The sequence below is a fragment of the Pithys albifrons genome, chromosome 3, assembly GCF_047495875.1.
Source record: "Pithys albifrons albifrons isolate INPA30051 chromosome 3, PitAlb_v1, whole genome shotgun sequence".
Taxonomy (NCBI): domain Eukaryota; kingdom Metazoa; phylum Chordata; class Aves; order Passeriformes; family Thamnophilidae; genus Pithys; species Pithys albifrons.
In genome coordinates, this window is record NC_092460.1 from 66,343,774 (window position 1) to 66,366,130 (window position 22,357).

General features: G+C 38.2%; 1 protein-coding gene across 1 annotated transcript; it reads left to right on the forward strand.

Annotated features, from left to right (window-relative positions):
- The first annotated feature begins 18,389 nt into the window (after positions 1 to 18,389).
- IFNG (interferon gamma) lies at positions 18,390 to 22,151 on the forward strand. Its single transcript, XM_071549969.1, has 4 exons — positions 18,390 to 18,512; positions 20,476 to 20,544; positions 20,917 to 21,096; positions 21,763 to 22,151. The coding sequence occupies exons 1-4, from the start codon at positions 18,390 to 18,392 to the stop codon at positions 21,874 to 21,876; spliced, it is 486 nt and encodes a 161-aa protein (XP_071406070.1). The 3' UTR covers positions 21,877 to 22,151.
- The last annotated feature ends 206 nt before the right edge of the window (positions 22,152 to 22,357 follow it).

The window sequence follows — 22,357 nt, forward strand, 5'->3', positions numbered from 1 at the left end:
CAATTGCCACAAACATAGAATTTAAATTAAAAATGCAGGGAAGAAAGATAGGCTTATAGCCAAAACTGGGTTTATAAATCAGCTATGAATTCAGTCTCTAGTTTTACTACAGAATTTTGACCACAGACAAGTTCCTTTATTAAGGTAACTGTTCTCCTTTGGCAAATGAAAAAATTGTCTATCAATTATTAGCCCAAGCTAATTTATCTTTGCTTAGCATACAGAAGTCCTTAGAAGGAAATTACTGCCCACATAGTGTTATTTGTTATCACTATTGCTTATCACAGAATTTTGGTCTTTTTGAAGCAGTGACTCTGATTACATGGAAAAAAGAAGGTATTTTATGACTGTTACTGCAAAAGGAAGAATGAAAAATATGTGTCTGTGCATTAAAATTGTCACTAGATCACAATTTCTTGAAAAACACTGATCTAGTGGAAAGTAGCAGCTGAACATGCAGTACTGCTGTTATGTAAATAATACAGAAACTATCAGTGAAGACAACAATTTCCATCACAGAAAAGACCATGTACAGTTTTCTGCTTTCTCTGAAGTGTTTTTTCCCTAAAGTGCAAAACATTCAGGTCAGAGATTATCACATAATAAGTAATTTCTGCTGTAACCTTAACCATCTACAGCAAATTCTTGAGCTCAGATGGAGTCCTGAGGTGGTGTTATAATGTAGTCATAGAATCACGGAATTATAACATCATAGAATTGTTCAAAAAAGACCTTTCAGATGATTGGGCCCGACTGTTAACCCAGCACTGCCTAATCCACCACTAAACTATGTTCCCAAGTGCCACATCCACAAGTCTTTTAAGTACCTCCAGGGATGGCAACTCAACCACTTCCATGGCCAGCCTGTTACAGTGCTTGATAATCCTTTTGGTCAAAAATTTTTTTCTAATATCCAATCTAAACCTCTCCTGGCAAACAATGGGATAGTTTTCCTCATTGAGCATTAGAATTATTAGAAGATTAGATTAGAAGACTTTTTCCTGAAACTTGGAAATGGCAATGCAATTTGGACAATGATGTAATTTGTGTTGGATTTGGCCATTTCATCCCTGTTTCTTCATGCTCACAACATGCACCAGTTTCTAGATACTACAATAGCAGACTCTTCACTGCAAAGATGTATGGCTGAAGATGAAACACATGGACTTCTGGTGCAGGGATTAATAAAATGCTTCCCAAATAGCCCCCCATAGCCAGATACTGCTCAAGGCATCTTCCCTCTCAGCAATTGTGGGACTTTGAAGAGAAGCAGTCCCTGGGCAGGCATTGCTATTAGAGGAATGGAAAGGTTACAGCAGCACTTGCACAGCCATTGCGGTGGTCACCTTACAGCTTATCTCGTTGCTATCCAAGCTTCTTCATATTGCGAATAATGACTGCCATTGGGATATCACCTTATAAAAACTACCAGGAGCTTCTGAGCTGTAGAATACTCTCTCTCAAGAACACATGTGGAGAATTGTCTTACTTTAATTCAGTTTTCTTTTAAAAATCAGTGTTTAGATTGACATTCCTATTCTGTTGGCTCCAGTGGAAGAGAGATTTGGAAACGTAAAGGCAGTTGGTAGGTCTATGAGGAGCACTGACAGAGTGAAAAGGAAGGTAATGGAGTTATAATACCATTGAGTGAAGGTAGAGACTATTGTGGAATAAAGATGCTGGTGACATATGTCAGGAGTAGGTTTGAATTGCAAAACATTGTTGACTTTTTCAGTCTCTTTGCTTCTCTGAAAGCCAACAATGATCATAAATCTAATGAGGTACATGAGGCTGGCAAGGGGCCTCTGAAGGCTTCTGGCCTGACCTCTGTTCAAAGCAAGGCAAACAAGGAGATCAGACTGAGCTGGCCAGGGCTTTATACAGTTGGATCTTGAAAAATCTCTGATAGAAGCTGCAGAAGGCTGACTTTGAAGGGCCATTGCATCATTTCTTGTCAAGGCAAAGTGTCACAGAGCTGGCTGGAGTCACATCTGGAAGACAAGGGGCTTTGTGTCCATTGTAGAAGGGAAAACTATGAATGACTGGCCACAAAATGTTTGTGTGAGGTAAATGACAAACTGCAGGTGAGAGTCAAATCATATGAGAGGAAAGAACTGAATGAATTTTAAAAGAATTAAGACAGATGAGAAGTCACAGATGTTTCACTTTTGGTTATTTCTGAAGCTTGCAAGCCCCTCACAAGTGATACTGAGGCTTTTGGTCCAAGGGCCTGGGGATGGAAACCAGTCCATTCCTGATCTTGCTCCTGCTCCTCTCCTTGCAATGTAGGCATTGTCAGGGAGGTTTTTCATGTGTGGTCCATAAAAGAATCATGCAGATCTCCCTGCTCCTTGGCCATTGACCCTGGATGGCCCCAAAGTGCTTTCCCTTCTTGTCCAAGGTTATGATGTCCTTTTTAGAGATATGTTTGCTTCTGGTGGAGGAAAACAGGTTTTCTGCCTCAGCAAAGTGACATAGCAGCAGAATAACATGTCATGTTAAGATATTTAAGTAATATCAGCTATCAGGTTACCATTCCCTGATTTTTGAATCATCAGAGATAGAAGCCTGAGAAAATCTAAATTTAATATGGTTTAGTGAAAGAGGGTGTGTAGAGGTATAGGGAACCAGAGGAAGAAGAGTTTAGAAGAGGAGTGATGATGGGTGAGTAGAGGAATCTGAGGTGTTTGGCTCTTATCTGTAGCTTCAGCATGTTGCTGTCTTTTGCACATTAAAAAAAATCTACTTAAAAGACAACAGGAAGTAAAGCTTCTAGCAGCTGAAGTTGCAGAGAAAAGATCAAAACTCAAACAGAGATTATGAATGAGGTATTGTATAGATATTAAGGTGTATGTAGATGCTATAGATAGGCAGTTAAATGCCACCCTGATGCCCAATCCCAGATCTCGGAAGCTAAAGCAGGGTCAGCTTTTCAAACAGCCTTTCAATCAAATACCATGTTTTTCTCTATTTTAGGCTTCAAAAAGACCTTTACACACCTGACACAATAACAGAATTTGGGGGCTTTTAGCATACATCACTTGTTGATGTTAACTGATAGATGTTTTTCTTTCCGCTTTCTCCCTGTGCTGCTTATTTAAGTTGTTTTGATACTGTTGGTGGAGCCACACTTTCAGACGAGCTGATGAGAAGGAAATCACTTCCTTGAAGTAGCCATGGTGCAGAGGGTTTTTTTGTCCACTTTTTTCTCCTAAAGATTCAATAAGCAGTAGTTAACAGCAGAATACACCATGGTTATTCTATCATTTTAGGCAAAGCTTGTAGCCTATGTTCATAATTAAAGAAGCATTATCAATTATTTCCTGTTTTCTGCCTCACCCCCTGAAAGATAAAGTGGTTGTCACCAGACCAAGATGTTGCCCCTAACCACATGTGAAGAACCCACTGACGTCTCTTAGACAAATTTTGTCATGTCAGTGTAAATGTTTTCTCTGTTCCTGCATAGCAATTAAGGAATAACCAGCAGCACTTTCCAAGTGATGAAGAAAACTAAAAGAGATAAACCACAGGTGCTTTTAATTAGTCATTTGATAGAACAAGCGAGCCTACCAGATGTGAGGAAAATTTTTTTGTGAATGAGAAACCACAGGCTGTCAGTGGAAAAGACAACCTGTTTTTCTACCCACAGTAGGGGAAAGAGTGCTTTATGTACAACATTATCTGCGAGGGCTTGCAGAGGTAAATCCCAAGCCAGAGGACAACTGCAGTGGGGAAGGAGAAGGGCAGCCCATGCCAGCCATCAGTTTGGAGTCTCTTGGGCAGATATCAGCTGTTGCCCTTGCTCCTTGAAGGCTCACCTGTTTTCTCCTTCCTCTCCTGCATGTAGCATGCATATGAACAGCAACAGGATGACCATGATGATTCTTGGTTTCAGGCTATTTCTGAGGTTTTGGAGCAAGCTTGAGGTCCATGTGGGAATGGGAGCTGGTTTCTTGCTTTATGAAGTGTTAGCAGTTGTTTTAGAAAAAATTTCCCATTCCACTTATGCATAGCCAAGGGCATTCAAAGTTTGGAGAAAATTGCAGTGTTGCAAAAGGATACAAAAAGAGGGTGCAGCATCAGATGCGGATCTGCAATCTGAGTCAGTGGGTTGATCTCTCTGAGACCACCAACATGGGCTTGCATGCCCTGTACTTCTGAAAATGTCTACTGATATCAAAGGATAATTGAGATGAATTTCTTACTGATATGAACCACACTCAACTGACAGATAAGTTCAGCACAATATGATTTCGGACCATGGAAAGCAATACTCTGGTGCTTTTTCTTCTGCATATAGGCAAAACAAGTAAATCTTTGGGGTAGATTTTATAGAAGGAAGGGAGGAGGCCACACAAATGTGTTGGATAACTGCAATCTGATAAAGAGTTTCCCAGGCCTAAACTCTAGAAGGAGTGTTTCACAAAGTGTAAAAAGGATTAAGAACTGTTACAGACTGCGTGTGTCATAGTATGGCAAAAAGAGTGAATGTAGATGCTCAACTCATCCATGAGTGAGGACTACTGAGAGGAAGGAGAATGAAGTAATTTTTGTGTGTGATTTCACTATCGATTTTCTGAGCCTGCTCCAGCTTTTCATTTCTTTGAAACATTGGAATATTGCAAAGGATATAAGGAAGAGGCATAAGAAAATGTGCACTCTGGTACAAGCCATTAAAGATAGCAGTTTAATCCGACTCATGAGAGGCAAGATAAAAAAAAAAACAGACTACAGTTAATCTACAGAACCAACTTCATAAGAAACACCACATTTCTCTGGTAAGACAGAAGAAAGCAAGATTGTACTCTTCAGTACTAAACCCAGGAAATTTGGTTAGTCTGAAACTAGCTAACTAGCTGAAACAAGACAGCCATTCACTAGACCAACTGGTATAAATGATCACTTTTAAGACTGTAAATGGTATCGCTAAATTTTTTTATGTTACATCCTCCAGATACCGAGCACGGGGATGAAATGGGATGCTTTGAAGCTTTGTACACGGGGATGAAATGGGATGCTTTGAAGCTTTGTACTTATGAACCTTTACTTGTTATTTCTTGGAAAGTCTTTTGCAAAGCTTCACACTCTGATTGCCAGAAGTCTTCCATCTTCTGGTCAAATTTTCTCACAGACAGTTTATAGAAATTTTGTCTAGTATCCGTTTGTTCTGTTAGTTTATATGACTTACTATATTCACAGTTTACCTACTCTAGTGTAGTTCAGATTACTATTAGCTCTTTTCCCAGCCTTTATTTTTCTGAAGTTGAACAAACCAAACACTTCTAGACTTCTTCTATAAAACAGGATCTCTCCACTTGATTTCTGGACCATTTCTGGTTTGAACTAATCTATAACACCGTGTTAACACACAACTGCACATTGACGCTGCTCCTCTTGATCTTCTGGAAAACACCTTGCCCAGTTAACCTTTACAGCATCCATTCACAGTATCCATTTCTATTGCAGCATTGCCTTAATGGTGACTGGGATGAGCAATGGCATCGTGGAGTTATCATTCTCCTCCAAAGGGTGTCCTTCCAACTTTTTCTGACTGTAAGCCACACACCCAGCCTGACATACAATCCCATGTCTCTCTATTCTATTAATTCCCTTCTTGAGTAAACCAAATTCTTCTGTCTTCACTCTGCCTTTGATTGAACCCACAGTTCATCTTATTCTTTTCCCCTCCTTGTCTTTAGTGGTTCATTGTTTCATAATTTGTTCTAAAGCTTTGCACGCCACTCTTGTCAGATAACATATCTCTTTCTGCCTTGCTTGTCATTTCTCCCTTTCTTAATTACAGCTATTACACTTGGTGTTCTCCAATCTGAAAGTGCTACCACTCATTTGACAGATGAATTCAAATTTCTCTCTACTGCAACTGCAATTTTATGTGCCCATTTGTTCCATTTGCTTCCTTGATGGGAGAACCTTTAACACTACCTTCCTGCTCATGCTTCTGCCTTGGAGGAGATTGTTTCCATTCCTGTTGCCTTCAGTCATCCTGACTTTACTTCTGTGTTTTGTGTCAACTACTCTCAAAATAATCTCTCTCACCTACTACATTCACGAATGCTTCTTAATGTCCCTGTTCATATTAAAAATTGAGATGAATTGTCTATTCAATTTTGGAGCTAGAATGTATCCAAATATCCATCCCACTCTTCATGTACGTCAACCTCACTTCTTTATTTGTGCTCCTCTTGTTTTCATTATGACAACATGATTTTCTACTTCTGTTTTTATCTGGGCTGATTTGTTGTGATTTTGGCAAGTTAGTTCACACCCCTTTTTGACATCTAAGATGGAGTTATCACTGCTGATTAGGCCTTCCTTCTGTCCTTCAGGGCCCTTCTATCTTCTTGTTTTTCTTGAGGGGGTGGTTGGATTGGCTGCTCTTACCAGAATAGAATCATAGAAAAGCCCAGCAGCCCTGGAGATACCTGGTCCAACCTTCTGCTGTGAATAGGTTAGGTTAAGTTATCTAAGACCCTGTCAAGCCCAGTGTTGAACATCTGAAAGTAAGTTCCACCACTCCTTTGGGCAACTCTGACATTTAATTTTTCTCATGATGAAGATCCCTCTGAGGCAACTTGAGCCTGTTGCACATTGTCTATTCTCCATGCATCTGTGTGAAAGAATACCTCCATCTTCTTTGTAACTGCATTTGGGTAGTGCAAGACTGTAATTAGATACCCCTGAACCTTCTTGTCTTGTGGCTGGGTAAGCACAATTCTTTCAGTCTTTCTTTATAACTATAGGTCTTCAATCCTCTAATCCCATTGGAGGCCACTGGTAGAACTTTCTCTCATATTTCAGTGTCTCTCTTGAGCTGGGGAGACTGAAGCTGGGTGCACTAGACTGGGTGTGGGCTGAGAATTGCCAAGCAGAATGAGAGGAAACATCCCGTGAGGCACTGGCTGTAGTTCTGCTGGTGCAGCCCAGGACACTGTTTGCCTTCGCTGCTGCAAAGATGAAATCTGCTTCCATTCAGCTGTCCACTAGCATTTCCATGTCCTCATCAGCAGACATACAGTCCTGTCTGTCTTATTTTAATTCTTTACTTTTGGGGCAAATTCTAAAGAATTTTGGCATTATGACTTGCAGAACCCTGGTCTTGTTTCATGTTTATCTTTACCTTCTGAGCCACTGATTAGTTCCTTCTAATTAGAAGCTTCTCAAAATGTTTCTTTTTGAAATGGAAATAAAATTGTTTAACTGAAAATTTACGTCTCATGTGCCAACATCCAGTCTTATTAAGAGAATTAGCACCTACAGTAATATTATCTTCCCCAGGAATAATTACCTTCTCAGTCATACTGTGTTTTATTACAACTCATCTTTATCCAACCAGAGTACTGGATTGTGGACACCTTAAATGACTCCAGAGGAATGTATTTTACTATGACATTTTATCCAGACCCACTTTACTTTTTTTTTTCCCACTCCAAGGTATCGCTTCAGGCATTTTGGCTTTTGGCTCTTTCCATGACATAAAAGAGTTCTTCATCATCACAGCTTTTATTTCTGCTTTACCTAAACTCTTTTGTCTGTGCTCTAGATGTGTCTGCTACATCACTATTTAAATTTTATTATTTCAGTAGCACTTCTGGAGCTACTCTAAGGCCTACAAACTTCCTAAGCCTGTGAATATCAGTAGAGCATAAGCTTCTGATTCCAGGTGACTAGAAAAACAATGAGAATGCATTGCTGCTAATCAACACTTCATTATTACTGAATCCTTGACAGTTCCTGCAAAGACTTCCTTGGAAGCAGAGGAGAAACAGATGCATCTCACCACAGCCCCTTTTGAATGCAATTCAAGTTGCAATGCCAGAAATGAGAGGGTTTGTTGATAGGTTTCTATGTTTACCTAAGAATGAGAAGATCCATGACTGCTTTCAAATATTTAATTGCTTATTCCCCAAATATTTATTTTTGTACACTTCTCCATCTACTTGTGCCTGATTATTCTGATTCAGAATCTAGCATAAACATTATTTTAATTTCAAGCTTCCCATTGCTTAGACCATTCATTTTGGGTGATTAAACATTTTGGTAAGATGAAGAATTATTGCAAGATAACTTACATCTTCACTAGCAAAAGGAGCAGTACTATAGAAGTAGATTGTTAAGTTTGAAAAATTGGCACTGAGGACCCAACTTCCAAACTATGTCTGAGTTTATTTTGAACTAACTCTTCTCTGGCTTTGTGGCTTGAGCTCCTGTTAACAACTAGAGAACAGCAACTGAGTTTCTGAAAACATTTTCCAGTTTTATTTTATCTGAAAGGAACTAATTTTTGGAGACTCCAAGAATGCTCCCAAATGCAACTCAGCATCCAGTGAGTGGTGATCAGGAGACTGGTTTTAAGTTCCCATGTATGGAACAACTGGCATACTAATGTAGAATATCTCACTGATATGCCATTTTACCTTATATGGGCAGGAAAAAAATTATAAGCCAGTCTAAAATGTTGTTGACATTTTTTAGCAACTATTGAACCAGAATTGCTGGTTTTCCAAAATGAAATGGTCTTATGGAAAGGGGAGATCAGTTCAAGTGTGCTGGTGGAAACCAGAGTTAGTGTATCTGAATTCTGAGCCCTTTGAAGTTGAAACTCAGCTTTTAAAATTACTTTTGCAAAAGTGTGAAAGGACTTTAGTACATTGCCTGAGTACATGGAGACAGAGGTAGAACACCACAGCTAAAGCCCAGTGTATCACAGCTCCTTTGCTACTGATATTTACACTAGCTGGATTGAAATAAACCAACATTAAGTGTTGTGATCGTCAATATTACTGCATAGATATGCACAGAATAGGCTGATCTGGCAAAACAGAGGTTTTGAAAAAGGATGAAGTAAGAGTCCAGAGCCCACATTAAAATGAAACAGTAAGATTAGTTTAAGAGGGAGGCAAAAAAGTTCCTTTAACAACTCTTTTTCATAAGTTTTGCAAGTTTTTCATAATTGCCGTGCAGACTTTCCTAGATGTTACTAACTCTTGAATAATAGATGAAATTAATACTCTTTCACAACAACCAAATAGAAGTCTTAGGAAAGGTATTCCCCTCTTACATGGTAACTAACTCATATAGAGTTTAAAATATCAACACATGGTCAATCATTAGTAGAGTGATCTTGCTGTTGCTTAGCTGTCAAGTTTAATGAAGGTGGCAGGAGTTAAATTAGATGTGAAACTTTTGGGTTTCTCAAATTTGTGAAAAATTGCTGACTCTACTCAGAAGTTACTGACAAGAAAGGAACTAACAGCTAAAAAAACTGCCTAAGTCTAATTTCCTTAGGAAAAAAAGATTAGCAACCCAACCTGCCACAGTACCTGCATTTTTATTGCTTTAAAGTATGCTACCTGAGATTGTATTTTGTTCTTTTTGAAAAGAATACTTTTGTAGTTTTGGAAAAAAATATTTCTTTGTTTTACTATCTTTTTCAGAACTTGCTTTATTTTAGTTTGGGGTCAAATACTCATTAGTCTTTTCAAAAAAATCAACTTAAATATAGTTCCCCATTTTTAAAAAATATTTATTACTAACTAATTCGTTCTTTACATTGCCTCCAGAGGACTAGAGGGTGTTTATTCAGAGTACTTCCTAGCTGTTAGTCCAAGCCTTCAAAAAAAATCAAAGTTACACAACTTTAAAATAAAGTGTATCTACACTCGACCCGCAGTAGCTCTTCTATAGACAGCCTTATTTCCTGTGAGATGAAGAGGAAACGTACTTAGGGTGTGAAGTACCTTCTTCATTTTTTAACTACTAAAAAGCAAAGGTCTTGCATATTTCTCCTTTCACTTTAAATTCTGAATCTAACTGGAAAGTCTTTGCAAGTAGACTTCTGCCAAGAAGTTCTGTTCTAAGTAAAATGTTATCCATGGGTGAGCTGCTTCTACACCCCAGTTCCTGGTGTTCTCATACATGTTCTGGAGGCTGGACAAAAACAGGTAGGACCAAACTCACAATCTGATTCTTTTTTTTTCTGTGAGTGAAGATGACTGCCTTGCTTACTCACACAATTACGAGCGGCACTGAAGAGAATTGTGGATAAGGGGAATCCCCACCAAACTGTCTCCTGGATTGTTTTAGAGAGAAGATTGCACCGTGCGGTAGATTTCTTCTACGAAATGTCCTGTGGATGTTTCCAAATGGTTATGACAGAAAATATCCACTCTGTAGGCTGGTGTCACACATTTAATGGATGTTTTCCAACTGATGCTTGAAACACATTACTGACTTACTCTCCAACAAGTGCCCACACGTACACACTTCCGTTTCCATGTATGTACGTAATAATTAACTATTATAAATTGTGTGGGGATACTATGAAAATGATCAGATTTCCCTGCCCTAATGATCACATTTCAACTTAAAATACTCAATTAAAAAAAAAAAACAAAACATTACAGCATTGCTTTCACTAATGTTTTCTTCCAAATTTAAATATGAGTATAAATTTCTAACAATAAATATGTGTATATGATGAAGTACTTAAACTATGAAAACAATTGCAACTGTAAAGTGAAACTTGAATGGCACTTAAATTTGTAAAAGCTCCAATGCAAATGAAAGCCAACAGCACAGAAGATCAGTGTAAGGAGAAGGAATGAATCACAAAATCCAACACGTGGAGAAAATTCTATAAATGTAACGAAAGGAAGATGAGCAAGGCTGGCTGACTGACAGGGGTGCGGTCTGAAAAGTACCGTTTTGATTTAGCATTGAGAATGGATGAAAAGTATTAAGTTGATTGTGGGTGATGATTTACAATGTTATCATCTGCAATGAATTTTGAGCAGAGTCTGTGTTATTTCATGAGGTTGCACATATTGAAAACAACAGCTGATCCTGGATTAACATCCTTTGGTCTTCTATCTTTAGAAAGAGCTATAGGGTATTATCATAGCTACTCAGATGCAGAAGTTCTACTGGCTTTGTGCTTCTTTTGAAGGTGGATCTGATCCTATGAAAATGAAACTGGATAGCAAGCTGTGAAACACCAGAGATCTGTGTATGGAGAGTTAAAGTATAGAGGAAAACATACACTCATTTACCAGGAACTGGGGAAAGACACTGCAAGCAAAATGTAGTATTATTTCTTTTTCTTAATATACAGCAAAGGTAGACATATACGTACATATTGACAGGAAACATCAAAAAGTCAGAACCACTAATAACAGGCAAAATTACAGAGGAACTGTTTTCTTAATTAATTGTCTCAAAGTGAATTAAAATATTACCTTAAAACTAATGGAAATATTTGTAGAAAGGGTAATGCAAATACTAGCAAGTTTGTCTTACAAAGAGCAGGGCATTTAGGCAATCATAGAATTGTAGAATAACCTGAGTTGGAAAAATTAAGAAACCTTGGAAGATCACTTTGGGGAAAACTATTTTAATAAAATATATTTTGTTTTGTAGAATACTTTACATCCACCAAGGCACAAAGTTCTTATCTGAAGCGAGTATGTTGTACTGATAGCATGGTATTGATACCATTGCCTGCTTAATATTAAAAATCAACAATATGAATGTTGTGGGTGCTAGGGCCTAAAAAACCTAGGCAGAAGTATTTCTAAGGTCTTAAGAAGAACCTTGAAATGATTATGTTTGAATCCTAATGTTTTCTATTTGCTTTAGTCTGCTTTTAGAAGTTCTTGTTTTCCGTATTTTCCCTTCGACCATGATGATTAAAAAGTGAATAGAAAAAAATACCAACCTCTAAACTCTAAAATAAACCTTATGATTCATGAAATCATGTAAGACAAGAAGCTGAGGCTTTAAAGTGGAAACAAATAGTGTAAGATCCATGATATAATGCTCAGAACCAACAGTGCTTTCAAAGGATATTATCGTGCTGAAAGCAGAAAGCTATCAAGAGTATTTTATTCCTGTTGGAAGAATGAAGAAGAGCTTGTGAAAATGAAAGATTTTATGTAGGAAAACCTGTACACACTCTGTTGTTATAGCACAGGAGGTATGTTTTATACCAGCCATACTTGGGGTTGCTGCTGTGCCAACAATTGTGCTGCTTTTCCATTGGTATGGACTTAAATTGATAAGATTTGGAATTTTATTCTGTTTAATAGGCAATAGATTTTAATCAGGAGTTGGATATATGAAAAGATTGTAAATGGTAGAATCCTAAGTAACAAACACACACCATGTTTATCCATCACTGTCTTCTACAATTTTCCATACTTTATGACAAGGAAAATAGTATTTTAGAATTACACCTACCTTTCTCATGGTTAGTTTTCACTGGTAGCTTATTGTTTCTATAATATTCATACATGCAGACTATGTTTTTGTGGAGATCTGGAAAACTGGTTTGTGCCAACCTGAAATAAGGCACAAGAAACAAGAATATTTGCTATCCATTGCATATTGCAATCCATGCACAATCAGCAATGAGAAAATGTGTGTATAGGTCCCTCTTTCCAGACTTAGAATATGTCAGCTGAACAGTCTTTCAAGGAAAGGAAAGGAACATAACATTATGCTGATTTTGTAAACAGGGACATGAACAGCTATTAATGAGGACAGATGTTCTGAGAAAAATATTTGTTATCGTCTCCATACACTCCAGAAATTTATTTTAACATGGGTCCTGAATATTCATATTATGCTTTTACTGGAGTCTCTAGACAATACAGAGCTGATAGTTATACAGTTAGGAATTACCAAAAAGTCCACAACAGTGTTTGAGAAAGGCCAGCCCAGAACAGCTATTCATGCCTATCCTCTTCTTCTTGGGCAAAGCAGAAGTTTTAACTCCTGCTTACAGGATAGATGAGTACTCAGACCATGAGCAGGTAGATAATTCCTCTTGCTAATTCAGAAAGGAATAATTAGTGTTTGGCGGGGAAAAGTTTTCAAAGGTTTTCAAAATCTATACACTTTTTTCCATCCTGCAGGAGTTTACCAAATTAAAAAAAACCTGAACAAAAGTATGAGACAGATGGTTTGTATCAGTCAAGGCACTATGATTTTAATAATTTCGAACTTACACTTCAAGATGTAACCATCAGCTCGTTACATATCTGGACATCTATCTAGATGTCCAACACCACCGATTGTTAGTTTCCTCTTCTTTCCCTTTCTTTGGAAGACTCAACAGCTAATGTGTGTGAGGAATTAGTGGTTGGAAAGAGGGATAAAAAATATGCATTTTCCCATTGCCAATTGCATGCAGATGGGTGTATGTAATGGAGGGCAAAGGGTCCTCCTTGTGTCAAATTTCAGCTGGTAAAAATGGGGTTTCCAAACCTCTCAAAAAATATCATCTCCAAAAAGTCCTTGGAATGGGCAAAACAGAGTATTCTGTTTAGAAAAATGTCAAAATAGTTAATTTTGAGCATTTCAGAACTTTTCTTTGGCCTGCAAGTTTATTCTTATGAAACAGAGTAGATGTTTTATGTTAACATTACCTCTACTGATGATTGGAAATATTCTCTAAATCACAGAGATCCAGTTGTCACAAGGAGTAGATAACTACATCCTTCACAATGTGTAGCATTGATGGAGCACATCATCACCTGTAGGGGAGTGATGGGTCACTCTTTTTTGAATTTTTGGTTTTGGTTTGGTTGTTAGTGGTGGTGAGTTTAGTTTTGCTTTTTTATCTTTTTTTTTGTTTGTTTTGTTTTTGTACAATGTGTTTGCAAGGGTCAGTGGCAAAGCCACAGAATAATAAAATGGTTTGGGTTGGAAGCGACCTTAAAGGTCACCTAGTTCCACCCCTGCTGCCATGGGCAGGGAACCTTCCACCGTACCAGGTTGTTCAGAGACCCATCCAACCTGGTCTTGAACATTTCCAGGGTTGGGGAATCCACCGCTTCTCTGGGCAACATGTTCCAGCATCTCACCACTCTCAGAGTAAGTAATTGCTTCCTAATACCTAATATAAACCTTCCCTCTGTCACTTTGACTTTGTCTCCCTTGTCTTGTGACTACATGCCCTTGTAAAAAGTCCCGCACTGGCTTTCTTGTAAGTCCTCTTTGTCTCCCTTTGTCATGAAGACTGATTATCAAGACATCTACTTTGCAGATAGTAGTATAATGAATAACAACGCTTAGTAATTGCATAGCACTGGTACAACGTGTAGGCAAAGTTTTAATCACTTAACGCCTTCAAGTGTGCCAACACCTCCTCCTCTTCCTCCTGCCCAGTACTCTGAAGAAGGAACCAAAGGAATTTTATTTATGGCTTTATAAGAAAGGGAGACTAAGAGTTGAAGTGTGATACAAAGTCAGAACAACTCAGAGAGGGATTTCCAAGCATGAGTTGCTTTCCTTGGGTAGTGGTAATAGAGGAAGTGACTGAGTTTTAGAGAAAGGAAAGTCTGGCAGAGATCTGCTGAACTCGCAAGGGCATTGCTGACTAACCACTCAGTCAACACTCTGCAGAGTGTGCATGAAACAAAAAATGAAAGGGAAAAAGCTATAATCAGAGGTCATAGTGACATTGACATGACTTTGCAAGGGCATCATCGGGTATTTGGTATAAGGTGTTACATGAAGAAAAGGGTGTGAAACCTCTGCTTTGCATGAACAGTCAAATGACTTCCAGGCAGAAAAATGAAAAAAATGCCTTGGTTTAATTTCCCACTGTGTTTGGAACAGATGATGGTCCAGCTGTAACTATGGAATCACACAGGAGGACCGCTTCAATTCTATGAATCACAAGACTTTTCAATGTTATTTAGGCATCTCTTTCAACTAGATTAGCACTAGTGCTCAAAGAGCTTGTGTTAGTGCTGAATGTTCAGTCCTCTACAGCATGCACTCAGTACATATTTATTAAGGAGCACAAATAAAAACCTTGGATGCTCTTAGACCCTTGACTTTGTGTCATAAATGGCAGATATTTTCAGGATCCCCCCTGCGTTGTTTGTAATCATGTTGATTCTCAGGAAAGGCAGAGCAGAGGAGCCATCTGAACCTGGGCCTTCCTTACAACCTGCCTGTTCACAGTTCTTGGGCAACAAAACAAGCACTGGACAATGGTGACCTGGTTCATCACTTTTGGGTGGATTGGGAAGCAAAACAAGCCTGGGAGAGACACAGAACATGGAGGACTCAAGGACCCTCATGTCCTGACTGTTTGCTCTAGGCTGTTGCCTAATTTCAAAATTGTTTGCAGAGATGTGATGTTGTGTGTCAACAGAAGATAACATTGTGAGAAAAGCATGTCAACATTAACATGACTCCATTTATTTTAATGTAAAGGATTTGGAAAAGGGATCCTATATTTCTGTATTAAAATACATTTCTGTCCAGCTGATGGTTTATCACAGAACATTCAATGCTTTGTGTGATAATGTGAATGTGGAGATACATAAAAGGTCTAGAAGTGGGACCTGCACTCAGAAGATAGTGTGTCAGAGCCTGATGTCATGGCTTTCTTCTTTGTTCTTTGCTTAATTTCTTGCCTTGGTTTATGACTACATAGTAGGCAAAGGACCACAATGGGTCTGGGAGACCCTGTTTCGTTCCTGGATTTACCTTTCCTAGATGCTGAATAATTATGAATCATCCCATTGCTCTGTGCTTCTATTTTCTTACCTGCAAAATTGGATGCATGGCAGTGGCCTCTTGAAGTGTGAGATTTAGTGATCAAATTAGCCATATAACCCCTCAGAATTTTAATCAGCATCTACAAAACTGAGTTGAAAAAATAATTTCTTTCTGGTACTTCACTGTCCTGTTATTCTTATAAGTTTAGTTGCAGTGTCAGACCAAAGAGGGGACACTTGAGAGGTGCAGCCTGCTGTGGATGAAATATGTGTCTGACAGATTCAACAGGACAGTCTAACCCAGCGCAGTCACTCTGAGTGAATAGTTCTCTGTAGAGGGCAGTATTACTGGTGTAATATTTCAGCTTCTTGAATCTTCTGACTGGCTGGACAATTACAGCAATTAGTTGTGTTTAATTGTGTTGTGGTTTGTCCTCAACATGTTAAGAAGACTGACTTGTTTGAATAAAGTATCTCTTCCCAAGCTCCCTACTTGTAACTCTTCTTTACAAAATCTCTAGTCATTCAATGGAAAAGCACTGCTCAAATTAGGACCTGTAATAACAAAAATTGGGCTTGAAGACCCAGTCCCCCTTCTAGCTGTATGTTTCTGACATATTAAAGAGTGCCATATGTAACAGGAATCATTTTCCCTCTGCCTCTTGACATGTCCCTTCCAACACTTTACCAAAGAATAGCTCCATAGTTTCATGGCCAGTCAATAAACCTCAGCATGTGTCCCCATCTTGTAAAATATGCTTTATTTTCCTGTACATATAAAACTACAGTTAGCTGTGCCTCAATATGCCATATGAGTGTACTTGCCTTGCACAGCAATTCAGATGTTTCAACATTACCAATAGGTTTGTTCAGTGTGCTGACATTTGTGAGTTCACTTTGAATTGTGAGTCCACTTTGAATCTTGGTGAGGCCACCATCTTATCACCATCCCTGGAGGTATTTAAAAGACATGTAGATGTGGTGCTTGGGAACTTGGTTTAGTGCAGACTTAGCAGTGCTAGGTTAGTGATTGTACTTGATGACTTAATGGTCTTTTCCAAACAAAATGATTCTATGATTATGATTTCCAGCAGAGAATGATAGAATCAAAATGGTTTGGGTTGGAAGGGACCTTTGAGATTGTGTAGTTTAACCCCTCTGCCATGGGTGGGCATGCTAACTTTGTATTTGTTTACAGTTCTTTGAAGCATCTTGAATCATCACCTTACTTTCATGTCAACACTTCCAGCAATCAAGTTATTGCTTAACCAGTTTTAACTTCTTAACCTAAAACCAATATGTACGTTGCATAGTGCTACTATCCCAAGCAGATCACAGCCCTAACTGTTGTGCAGTACCACTGCACATGTTGTGAGATATGTCCCATCTGTCCATGCTGCTATTCCCAGGCAGATGTAGCATGCGGATTTTGGGCCTGCAATTATTGGTGGAATTTGCTTCTTGTGCCTGCAAAGTGGTGATTCACTGTTTGCAATGGTTGGAGCAGTCTAGATCTCTTCCACAGATGGAAGTCCTCTTTCAAGCTGCAGATTAAAAAATTTTGATGGCATTAGTGATCATTTGCTGAGATAGGAGATGCTGCTGGGGAAAGGGATATCTTCTTGCAAGGAATACCCAAAGAGCCCTGTGGGGCTGTGCTGGAGATTTCAAATCATACCTGGTGGGAGCCAGTTGAATCCTCATCTGTTTCTTATGAGCTACAGGCATCTTCCACTTCAGCCTGTGTGAACTGAGCCCACAAGTGCCCTCTTCCTAATCTATTCTTTTTTCTTTTTCCCTGTAGGCTCCTTCTTTCTTTCCCTTCTAGGCTCCTGCCTACCCTGCATTCATATACTATAGCCTAAAATTATCTGATTTGTTCATAGACTCTTCACAGTAAGCTTTCATCCCATTATATCTATTTAGTTCTCAGAGAAAAACATTTTCCTCAGCTATCATTGATACAGTTTTTTCAGGGTTCTGTATGCACTTAGAGATTATCCTGTCTTCTTCAGCTGGGCTTGTTTCTTCCATGTCTTTCATATTCTACACACATTAGTGCAAATGAATGGGAAGGTGGGGAACTTTATTATTGCAAAGCAGAAATTAATGTCTTAAGTACTAAATACTCTGCTTTCCCAGAGAGTAGGTAACCATAGAGGAATTTAAAATGATGCATAATTGAATCCATGCTGGAACCTCATTTCCCTTGAGTCTATTTTGAGTCTGGAGGTGAAGAATGATAAAGCAGCAGAGATACACTTTAGACCATGGAAAGAATGCAAATAGGGTTTCAGAAAAGGACAGTAGTAGGAAGAACATTTAAATCTCTAACTGATTCTGAGGAATGTCATGGCAATCTCAGTGGTTACTTTAAAAGAAATTAGTTGACTGCTATACTGACCCTTTAACCACAACACACCTTTTTTTTTTCAGTGTGTATGAATATGCTTGAGCCACAATGCATTTTACTCGATCAGTATCATGATTTCCCCCCTTTCCCCAACCACGTGTAAAAAAACTTCAGAATCTGCCGCATAAAAGTTACCCATTGATGAACCACTGAAATCTTTTCCAGGACCATGGTTTAACAAAGATGCTTTCGAGGGATTCCCTTGTTTAGCCAAAAGGAAGGGTTCTTATCTAACACTATCTTGTCTAAATATACATAGCTTGTGATGACGAAATAAAAAATTTTGAGACCAGGTATAAATACCACTGACAGGCAGATGAAGTTCATTCGTCTACTTTCTTCTCATAGAAGGTTTAACTATCAGAAGCTGAAGTTCACTGCTCTTAGAACTGACATCTCCCAGAACTTATCTGAGCAGTTTAACTGCAACTATCACCAAGAAGATGACTTTCCAAACCTACAGCTTGTTTGTTCTGTCTATCATCATGATTTATTTTGGACGTGTTGAAAATAAATTAAATCTGCTTCAACTTCAAGATGATATAGACAAGCTGAAAGCTGATTTTGTAAGTATAGTCTTCTACTGCATTTCTTTTCTCCTTCTGCTTGTGCTTTACATATTGTTTAAACTTGATCACTGCTCAACATACTCAGTATGTACCCATAGAGGTAATAATGGAACAAATTTTTTGGTTATATCTTTTTTTGAAACAAGAATATGGACAATTTCTTTGGTCTCACTAAGCTCTTTCATTAACCTGATTCAGTTTTACAATAGTCATAGTTATTGTAGTAGTTTGCATTTATTTCAGGTGTGCTCTTTCTTTTGCAGGAGTTTCTCCTAGTTCAGTTCAGCCTTTGGTTACATGAAGTATTTTATAATAAGAAATCTTAATGCAATTTATGGTGAATGTATTAATATTTATTAAACTGATATAATTTACTGACTATTTAAATTTTATGTTGGCAATGTTAATAGGGTGTTTAGTATTAGTTAGCAATATAAAAAGAATGGAGATGGACTTTTGCTTTAACAAATGCACTATTTTTTAATTATTAGTTGTAGTAGTGTCCTGCCCAAAGGTGGTTCCTACTTCATTTCTTTTGCATCTTCCAGTCATTCTACTTCCACATCTGTGACTATGATATGGCATAGAAGTGTAATCTGGCATGATATTCTTTCTTCTTAGGTAGAATTTTGGTAACCTGATAGCTGTGATGTTAATTCACCAGCCTTCATCTAGGCAGCATTAAAGTTGTTCAGAGTTGAATTCAGCTGGAATTAGTCATAGAGATAGCAGATCTACAATAGAGTGACTTCTAATTAACATTTTTATTCTCAATATATTTTTGTTGGTTTTTTTTTCCTTAAATGCGTGAAAGCAATTGAAAGAGTCTGCTGCTATTTGTGGCTCTGATTTTGTCATAGTTTTGTGCAAATGATAGTTGAAATTCAGTAGAAAAAGAACCACTCTGAAGTGGTGAGGACTAGCAAGATACTTCAGTGTTTGCAGATTGGTAGGAAAGTGGGTGTAAAATTTATATCATATCTTAAATTTACTATTAGCATAGACCAGAGAGCATCTCACTTGAATATATATAACTCTGTTGAAGAGATCCTGAGTCATGGTGAGGTTTTTGCACTGAAATTAAGACTCTGGTTCATGGTAGCTGCTCCCCACTTTTCAGAAGAAGAACAAAAAAAAAAGTTTGGCAGTGTGGTCAGTATGGGGAGCCAATCAGCATAGAAGGTTTTTGTCAGCCTGCAAGTTTCCCCCCTGCACTCACTGTATTTAAATTACTGAGCAGATAAAAGAAGGAAGTAGTCACTGCTGTATACAAAAAGAAAAAAAAAAGAAAAGACAAGATGTGCAGAAGAGGAAGTGAGTAAATTTCCCTTTCCTTGGTAGGAGAATTGCATTGCTTTTAGTTTCCTAAAATTTGGCACAGCACGTGGCTAACATCTGATGGTTAAATTCCATCCCTGTAAGTCTCTCAGTAGCCCGCTAATCTTGTACATCCCTGTACCTCACTGTGGTCTACTGGGCTATTCTCCAGTTCTATAAACTACAGTTTCATAGAAAAAATCATTTGTTCTTATTCCATATGAGACTTTACTAACACTAGATGAATTTAAGGCCACAGACTGTACACTGCTGGACTTCGACTTACTGGAAAACATGCTTAGATCAGGTCTAATGGTTTTCTAGCCAGTCATTGTGTTGTAAGCTTTTATTTTCATCTTTCAATAGCAAAACTTGCAAGGAGCATTCAGGAAAACAGATGTGCTAAACATCTCTATTCAAATGAACTGTAGCAGGAAAAGACATCAAAAAGCAGACTAATGCAATTTCTGATACTAGGCAGCCATGCACTGGGATTTAGTGCTTAGAGAAGTGAAAACATTGTGATAGCTATAGAACAGTGGTGCAAAAATCTGGATTTTACTGCCTATTTGATGGGAGAAACACAAATCTGCCTTGTGACAAGTATTTTTTGTATAATAGATATGTTTGTTCTTTGTTGCAGAATTCAAGTCATTCAGATGTAGCCGATGGCAGACCTATCTTTACGGAGAGACTGTCAAACTGGACAGAGGTGAGTCAGAACCAGAAATTTCAAAGTATCTCAGGCACTTTGCAGAGCACTTTTGATACAAAGCATCTTGCAGAACTAGTGTAATTCATGGTAGAATGAACATGAGCAGAGTTTCCTTTGGTAACTTGGAAATGAGAAAAAAAAAACAACAAACCAAAAACCATGAAAATGCCTCTCTTAAGGATCAAGGTGCTTTGTACTGCACCATGAACTGATCCTGGGGTACAGACAAGCCCAGGAGATGGTTTGCAACATCTTCTTTATTATCTTGTTTCAAGAGGCAGTGAGAGCCCTTGCCTGCTGTGCTTTATCTTTAATTTCCTTGCTGATGAGCACTCACAGACCTTTCTTTCTGATTGCATTTTCCAACAGAGAAATGAAAAAAGGATCATCCTGAGTCAGATTGTTTCCATGTACTTGAAAATCCTTGAAAATACTGACAAGTCAAAGGCCCATGTCAGGAACATATCTGAGGAGCTCTACACTCTGAAAGCAAGCCTTTCTGATGGCTCAAAGAAGATGGAAGATCTCAAGAACCTGACAGAGCTTAAGGTAAGGCTCTTCCTTTGCCTCCAAGGCTCATGATGTTATATTTTCCAGTTGTGATTTGAGTGTGATTCAAGCCAATAGTGCTTCAGCAACCCATATGGTAGCAACTCCTGTCTAGCTCACTTCACACTGGAAAACTTGTTGCTTCCAGCTGCAACAGCTACTGCAGGTCTGTGGTCTGAGGTAGACTCCTGAGTCTTATCGGAGTTTAGCACAGAGGTGCTGGCAGCATTGTCACACAGTTTGCACACCAGAATTGGTATTGACACAGCCCTTTGTTGTTTAGAAATTGGATGGGAGGCTGTGGAATGCTCTATGGTTTTAGAAGCTTTTGGCTTTTATTGAGTGAATGCCAAAGACACAAACCACTGACTTTTGCAGATGTCTGCAGACAATACCCCAGTGGAGTTAGCTGCTTGCAACTACAGAGTAGCTCTGTTTCACAGGATATGGCTGGTTTGTGGTGTGTTGCAAAGTAGCATAGAAAGTGGAAATCAAGAATCTGTGACAAAGTGGCTCTTTGTTGTAGGATTTAGGTAGAAGACTAATTGAAAACTGCAGATGTCCATTGGTTTTACCCTGGTAGCAGGGTAGCCTGTGGGATGGGATCAGTAAATAATTACAGCTCTTGGCATGACTTTTGTTTCATTTGTTTTTTTCTTTTAACAGATGAATGACTTGAAAATTCAACGTAAAGCTGTGAATGAGCTGTTCAGCGTTTTACAAAAACTGGGGGATACTACAAATTCTCACAGGAGAAGAAGAAGGCAGTGCAGATGCTAATGATATCTTATGTTCTTTTGTAATGAGTTATTGTGCAAATCTTGTTGTGACACACCTTTTAAAATTTTAATCTCTCTATTGAAGTTTTATACTTTTATTTATTAATATTTAAGTATTTTAAATAATTATTTATAAAGAAATACCAATCAAAGTATTTATACTGCCTACTACTATATAAGAAATAACTTTTTTCTTAAAATCCTGTCTATTTATTATATGTTTGTTGACCTAAAAATACAGAATGAAGCAATGTTTACCCTGTTTCCATATGGAAATCTTGAAATGACATGATACGGTACCCAGCTTTCCATCTGGTGCTGTCTTGAGAGAGGCTTGTTTCAAGCTTAGTCTCATCATTCATCTATTTGGCATGCAGATACAAGCACCAATATGGGGAGCTTACTGCACTCAGGAAAACGTGCTCATGTCTGCTTACTACTAAATATATCTAAATCTAAATCAAGCAAATAGACATGCTTAG

Bases quoted from the DNA above. Each gene is read 5' to 3' on its own strand.
- IFNG (XM_071549969.1), top strand. From the start codon at position 18,390: ATGACTTTCCAAACCTACAGCTTGTTTGTTCTGTCTATCATCATGATT. The intron at 20,545-20,916 runs GTGAGTCAGAAC...ATTTTCCAACAG, and splicing joins GACTGTCAAACTGGACAGAG to AGAAATGAAAAAAGGATCAT. The intron at 21,097-21,762 runs GTAAGGCTCTTC...TTCTTTTAACAG, and splicing joins AGAACCTGACAGAGCTTAAG to ATGAATGACTTGAAAATTCA.